At 41.8% G+C, this 7,726-nt stretch overlaps 1 protein-coding gene across 1 annotated transcript in view; it reads right to left on the reverse strand.

Moving 5' to 3' along the window:
- Nucleotides 1–6,960: 6,960 nt before the first annotated feature.
- The window catches only part of ALG2 (ALG2, alpha-1,3/1,6-mannosyltransferase), a gene marked incomplete at its 5' end in the record, with an annotated part of 1,047 nt that continues 281 nt past the window's right edge, over nucleotides 6,961–7,726 (reverse strand). The window contains one exon of the mRNA XM_010132557.1: nucleotides 6,961–7,726. This exon is cut by the window's right edge and continues 3 nt beyond it. Within this exon, the coding sequence (XP_010130859.1) occupies nucleotides 6,964–7,726 (763 nt within the window).

A 7,726-nucleotide genomic window follows, 5' to 3' on the forward strand; every position in this document is an offset into this window, starting at 1 on the left:
GAAGTGTTGGAAGAATACTTCTAAGAAGGCATTTAGATGCTGCTGGAATAGGTGACAAAGCATCCTCTCCTCTCAGTGTTGTTAAAGCAGACAGCAGCACTGGATGAATTAGGCATCCCCTCTCAGCAGAATTCTCTCAGTATTGCTGTTTACGACAATGCATCGATTTTTCCTGAGACAGGAACTGTTTCAGGAAGGGAATTGTCTAGTTTCATGGCCTTTAAGCGCTGCATGTACTCTTTGGGTGCCTTAATCCATATTTCCATGGTTTGGGATACTTAGGAGTAGAGAGGTTCTGCCTAAGAACCGAAGGGGTCCAAATCAACAGATCAAAGGTCAGATTTGGTTTTCAACAATGCCTGAAAGCAGATGCTTAGGTCTAGTATTATTTGTGTGGTATCTAATATAGTTTCCAGCCCCTAATCACCAGTTACTGATGGACTTTCAAAGCAACGATTGTATTTGGACTATCGCTTTTTAAATTGACCTATTTGCATAACCCTTTTTTTTTTAATCTATTTTTGGTTCTTAGTGTTACTTCAGCACTAAGGAAAAGAGTTCCCACAATGTAACTGCTGGAGGAAAAAGACTCTGTTTTGTTTTCACCCTGCACTAAGCCTGTAGAACCTGCAGTCTAGTGCTGATACTAAAACACTGTCATCACACAGAGGAAAAAACAGCATAATCCACAGGACCAAAATAAGTGTTTTGTATTTTCCTATTTAGTGTTTCTTTATTTGCTGGTAGGTATCTGCACACTAGCACGAGTTTAACACAGAAGTGTGACGCTGGGTTTGCTACATCTAAAGGGAAGGAACAAACTGAAACTTGGAAGCAGTAGCAAACCATTTCCATTCCTAGGGTGATATCCAGTGGGTCCCTCCAGAGGCTTTCTTCACATTTTGTTTCCATCCTTTATGCAGGACTAAATAGTCCTATGAGTATCACTTTCAGATCACGATTTCAGACCTCTGGGACTTCTCGCAGTGTCAAATATAGCCCTCATAGATAAGTGGAATTAACTGACTGCTCAATAGCTGTGGACAGTGCACACAGAAGAGGTTGTTAAGGTAGTTTTGGGGTTTTTTAACTTCACCAGACAGCTCCTCCCCAGCCAGTCAGACCCCAGCCTGTACCGCTGCTTGGGATTATTCTGTCCCAAGTGTGGGGTTTACTTTTATCTTTGCTATCTTCTTGTTGTCTCAGTCTTCCAGACCATCCAGACTTTTGTGTACGATGGCTCTACTTGCCGGCACATACATGTCTCCTCTCAGCCTGGTGTTACGCGCAAACTTGGAAACGGTGCTTTCAGTACCATCATCTAGACTGTTCACAAAGATGTTGAATGCTACTGGACCTGATAGTAACTTCAGATGGAGACTGTGCTACCTGCCCAAGCCTCAGGGCTTATCTCTTCCCACAGTGACCAGCAGTTATATCCAGATGGAACCTCCCCTGCCCTTTGTCATCCTAGTAGGAACCAGAGTGAAGAGTGTTCCTCCTTCTTTCCAGTAACCCCTTACAAGAACTGGAAGGCTGCTGTTAACAAGCCCACTTCTCTCAGCCTCTCCTCACAGGGCACATGCTACGCTCCGACCCGGTTCTTTTACGTACTCCATGCATGAAGGATTTAATGTTAAACACCAAGATTACTGGTTTTTTTACAAGTTGTCTTATGTTCCAAGGGATTTCGATCTACTAGAGTGATACAGCCATGTACTTAAATCACAATACTGGTACAAATCATACTGAGGAGAATATCACAACTGTAGTATGCAGTTGAGTCAACTGAAGAAGGGTTCTCAATTTTTTGTCTTTTACAGATCTTGCTATACAGAGCAGGAGTTTTATGCATAATTGTGTGGGGAAAAGTTCATTAAATTAAAATATGGTATGTTCCTGTAGTTGTAATGTATGTTGTTTGAAGGCTAATTTTCCAGTGATGGATTATCTTATGTAAGGGTTTTAAAACTTAGCAACTCTTGTTCCTTTTCTCCGTGTAAAACAATTCTAAATGATTTCTATTTTCATTTTCTCAATCGTTATATTTTTCTTCTCTTTCAGTGCACAGGAATTGGAGTCATAAATATACCATAATGTTAATAGATTTGTCTCAGAGTTCATGAGGTCAAACTTGTTGGTCTTCCCATGTGACTAACAGTGCAAAAATCTGGAATCAACTCAGTTAATCTTAGGCATAAAATAACTGGCACTGAAGAACCGCACATCCATAAATCAATAGAGACTAACCTCTGATTTATTTCTTTTCAGGTCACATGTTCTACTTTCACCATAAAAGCAGATAAAGGTAACTATAATTAAAATGTTTATTTCCTTCTCTACTATTCGTGTTAACATTCATGCTATTGAATATACCCCTTTCATAATACTATATTTTTTCAGTATTCTACAGTTATTGTTTCATTAAAAATACCCCTGTGATTTTAACTGTATAATAAATTACAATTCAAAATAAAATATCAGCCATTTCATCCATGAGAGAGAATAATAAAGCCATAATAAAAAAAGAATAAAGTTTAGCAATATGATAATGTAGCATGAGGTTTTTATAGACTCCATGTAAATGTTAAAATCTATAAATTTTTTATACCGTGTAAAACTGTAAAAAAATAGTAATGAAGGGGGTAGGCAGAGGAAATAAAAGCAGCATGAGCAGGCTGGTTTAATCCTGAAATTGCTGGTTTTCCAGTATCTTTTTATAATCTGAAAAAGAGTGTATAAATATTAGGCATATGAAATGATTTGTTTGTGCCTTTTCTTATTTACTACAGTATTAAAAGTAAACTGAAGGAGGAAAACTGCAGGTTTCCACTTTTCAGCCCACAATATTGGTAAGTAAAGAAACTCTGAAGCCTAATCACCTCTCTCCTTGCCTTCCTTTGTTCACACCTACTAACTCCGTATGTACTTTGCCCTTATTTTTCCAACTATGCTTTAAACAGCTTCTTCATTTGGGTTATTTTTATATATTTGGGTCCTAACTGAAGGTAGAAGGATGCGTGAATACGGGAAGGAGAGGATAGGACAGGAACTCCTTGCAACCATTCTCTCCTTGTGGCAGCAGCTGTCACACCACACTGGTGGGATATGAATTAAAAACCTTCGTTTTCATGTAGACTAATGATAATTTATTTACTTGTACTAGTCCAATACTTACTATTTCTTCTACAGCAGGTTGCACAAGGCATTTGTACACGCTGACCACAGCTTCCTGCAGGAATTGGAGGCTAACCTGCAGCCCATGGGGAGCCTGAAGGCCAGGCTCCATGACTGTCCGCTCAGGGCTTGGGATGGCACAAGCTACCTGTCAGGAAGCAACAAGACTGAGGCTGCTCTGCAAAGGACGCCAGTCAGAAGCTGAAGGAGATCACATCCCAGGACAGTGATCTCACTGACCAGGGCACAGCACCTAAGCAGGATAGCCTGATGACAATACCAGATTCTGTTCACCAGGTAAATGTGAGATGGCAGGTCACATCCAAGTGCAATCCATGAAATCCAGTCAAGAGGAGCTGCAGGGCGCCGGGCTAGGCACACTCCTGCCAGCAACATCCCTCAGGAGAAGGCTGGAGGCCAAGGTTTCAGCATAAACGGAGCTACCCCTGCAGCTACGCTGGCAAGCGTGCACTCCTCTGGAGCCCGGGCTCCAGGTTAACTCTGGTGCAATCTGGAGAGAAGAATGTAACACAAAGCAACCACAGCAACCGGCTCCAACCATCTCACACCTTCCAACGGGAGCTTAAAACCCAGTCCAAACATACCTTGATGGCGTTAACATCAAGGACCACAGATTATTTTCACAGTCGCTCTCCAGGCCCTTCAGTCACTCAGCGCTACACCCATCCTGAAAATGTTGAACAAAGATTTAGGAAAACTTTCAAGGTGTGGGGAAAGAATACAAATGCAGGAAGAGGCAAGAGAGATTATAAATTCAGGCTTGCCAGTTCTTCTGACACGAACAGAAAAGCTGGACACAGGGACTGTGAGACTACCTGCTCCCAGTCCATAATGAATAAGCATTATAGCATCCCAAACTCCCGATTAAAGAGAAGAACTGACTTTGTTCATGGGGTTTTGTTTGTTGAACTAAAAACCTTATACTGAGACCTGCAGTCCTATGCAACAGAAAAACCGGTCTCTCTGTTGTGAAGTACTAAATGTGAAAATGCCTGAAACTATCTTAAACACAAATTGCAGAATTCAGACAAGAAAATTGTATTTTATAGACAAAACTGGATGAGGAAATCGTATAGTTACTCAATCCATTTTCAGACTTAAAATTCAAGTGTATGGACTGTGTAAGTGTGTTATTGGAAACCAAACAGAATAAACAACTAATAGAGAGAGGTAGATAAGAAAATCAGATGTTCTTTGCCCAAAACCAGGTATAACAGTTTAAAAAAAGGTCAAATGACGGTCACACATACAGTCTCTGCATTAGGAGAAAAGTATCCCCCAGCTAAACTATTCAGAAAAGTTGTACTGAAAAGTTACCACTAGAACAGGCAAAATAAAATGTCTTTACTGCCTGCTCCAGATTAACACCTTTTAAAGAAGTGTGCTGTCATTTAGAAACACAGAACTGTTTCGGTTGGAAAAGACCTTTTTTTGGTTGTAAGAGATCAGGTTCAACCATTACCCCGGAACTGCCGGGTCACCACTAAACCATGTCCCTCAGCACCACATCTATGTGTCTTTTAAATAACTCCAGGGATGGGGACTCCAGCACCTCCTTGGGCTTCACAACCCTCTCTGTAGAGACATTTCTCCTAACAGCAAATCTAAACCTCCCCTGGTGCATCTTGAGGCCATTTCCTCATCTCTTTACCTGGGAGAAGAGACCGATCCCACCTTGTTACAACCTCCCTTCAGGTAGTTGTAAGAGCGATAAGGTCTCCCCTCAGCCTCCTTTTCTCCAGTTAAACAACCCCAGTTCCCTCAGCTGCTCCTCACGAGACTTGTGCTCTAGACCCTTCTCCAGCTTTGTTGCTCGGGAAGCACAGGCTTTCCACCTGTCCCCTTTCCCCAGTGTGCCTTTGTTAATAAACCACACTCTTCCTTTGAATTCAACTGCCAAAAGTTGTATACAGTTTTCTGAGACTAACTTAGGTCTTTGCTGGGATTATGAATATCATGGTCTAGATTTTTCTGTGGTGTTTGGTGGTGTCTGTTCCTTTGTGTCAGTTATATTGTCTGCCTTGTTTTTTCTTGCTGTGTGCTATTTCGTGTTTGAATGACTGCCCCTCTGTCAGGTGTCATTCGGTCCTCTCTCATCTTTTTATTTTTATATGTTTCTCCAACTTCACCTCCTTCTGATTGGCAATTAGCTGAATTATTGCTCTCATTAATTAGCTTTGGGTAACGGTTTGCGATTTTACTACCACATTCAGCTTTTTCAGTTGCACATTCTGGTTTTATTTTGATACTACTTCTCCATTTTCCATTACTATCCCTGAGCAGTGTGATTCTGTAGTGATTTCTGTCATTCAGCTACAGAACGAATGCCACTGTCAGAGAAACTGAAAGCAGCCATGAGGAAAACATTCACTGCATGTGGAACCAACGCTGTAGCTGAGTCACTGCGTCTTGTGCGGAGCAGCGCAGCCATTCCGAGCACTCTCATGTACTAGGGATCAGCCTCTAAACAGTTTTGTGAGGATTTCTTTGGTTTTACTTTGTGTCTGGGCATACCTCATCTGTAAGGCCAAATGTCCTATGGGTCACTCTTCCTCATCCTACAATTCCCCTCCACATCCAGTAGAGAACAGATCCTCCTTAGCCCTCCTTTTGCTGTTAATGTATTTATAGAAACATTTTTTAATTGTCTTTTATAGTGGCAGCCAGATTAAACCAGAGTTGGGCTTTGGCCTTTCTCATTTTCTCCCTGCATAGCCTCGCAAATCCTTGTAGTATTCCTGAGTGGCCTGGCCCTTCTTCCACAGGCCAGAGACTTACCTTTTCTTCCTGAGTTCCAGCCAAAGCTCCCTGTTTACCCAGGCTGGACTTCTACCCTGCCGGCTCATCTTACAGCACACCAGGGCGACCTGCTCCTGTGCCTTTAGGATTTACTTCCTGACCCAGGCTGGACTTCTACCCTGCCGGCTCATCTTACAGCACACCAGGGCGACCTGCTCCTGTGCCTTTAGGATTTACTTCCTGAAGCAAGTTCAGCCTTCCTGGACTCCTGTGCCCTTCAGGACTGCCTCCCAAGTGAAATGTTAAATGCAGGGGATATCATTTAAGTCTCTACAAACCAGAAACTCCCAAAATAAAACGACATACTTACGTACTGCAGGTATCTACAGATGCAGAAGCTCTGCACTAACATTTTTGCCTCAACTAGTCTGATGACTGTGGGTTTATTCTAGTCTCAACTTCCTCCTGCTCACACACCCGTACACTTGTTTATGACACCCAGTGTCCCTACATGATGCAATTTAAGGAGCATGGTAAAAGACCAATCATCTTAAACCCACAGCATTCATATCACTAACAGTGTTTTTTTTCAAACATGCAGTTGGTTGGACTCAACTCAGACAGCTTTTACTTAAAAACCACTAATCAACATTGTAAGTGCGTAAGAAAAGCTGTGCATGTCTTGTTCCAATTCCCATTCTGTAAATTGGATCGGCCATACTGTACAGGATTAAAGTAAAATGTACAATAATTTCTTCGTAAGTTACTGCCATTTCACTATGCATTTTTTCAAGGCACGGTGCACAAAAGAACTCTTACAATGGTGGATCACCCTATGGCAGGAAAATTTTCACCTTCTAATGAGATGGCGGGACATGTTTTGCTCATTTTTTGTATCAAGACATAAGGCAGCACAAGAAGCATTACAAGGAAATTCTGACGTCCTTGTGATCACAGTCACAACGAATACTGGTCCCCTATACAAATGAGATACAAAGCTGTAAGATATAATACGGGAATATGATTTTATTGGGTTAATCTGCATATGTACTGGTACAGCTGTTCTGTGAATGCTTCTGACGAAAATTTTTCCGTAACTCTGGCTCTCCCAGCTGCTCCCATTGTGTCCTTTAAGAGAGGATCTCTCACAATTTTTTCCATGGCCTCAGAGAATTGCGTTGGCAGAGGATCACACAAAAATCCTGTAACATTATGCAAGACTGATTCTAAAGGACCACCTGAATTCACTGCTATAACTGGACACCTCATATACATTGCCTCCAGGGGAACAATGCCAAAATGCTCATTGCTTGGTGTATACAGCACACATACGGAATTACTATAAAGAGAGATTTTCTGTTCATCTGAGAACGATCTCAGAAAAACGACATGGTCATTAACGTTGAGCTTGGCTGCAAGTCTCCTCAGCTCTTCATAGTGCTCCACGTTTTCCAGAACTCGTTTATCGTAACCGCCTGCCATTACCAGGAGAACTTCACTCCACTCATGAGAATCAAGTCTTCCTCGAAGCTCATGCAAAGCTTCAAGAGCCAGTGCTAGATTCTTTTTTCTCTCATACCTATTAATGGAAAGAAATAAGAACTTCTTCTTTTTCAGTATCAGGTCAGCTATGTCCTCAGGAACTACTCCTTCAAAGCTACTGATGTTGAGTGATGGGTAGAGAACGTCTGGGTCTATGTGAGATAAGGATTTAAATGTGTCCTTGAACACACTGGCGGTGAAGTGGCTGTTCACAACGATACAGTCTGCCATGCCAGTGGTGTACTCT

The sequence above is a fragment of the Buceros rhinoceros genome, unplaced genomic scaffold (genome assembly GCF_000710305.1).
Source record: "Buceros rhinoceros silvestris isolate BGI_N320 unplaced genomic scaffold, ASM71030v1 scaffold10040, whole genome shotgun sequence".
Classification (NCBI taxonomy): domain Eukaryota; kingdom Metazoa; phylum Chordata; class Aves; order Bucerotiformes; family Bucerotidae; genus Buceros; species Buceros rhinoceros.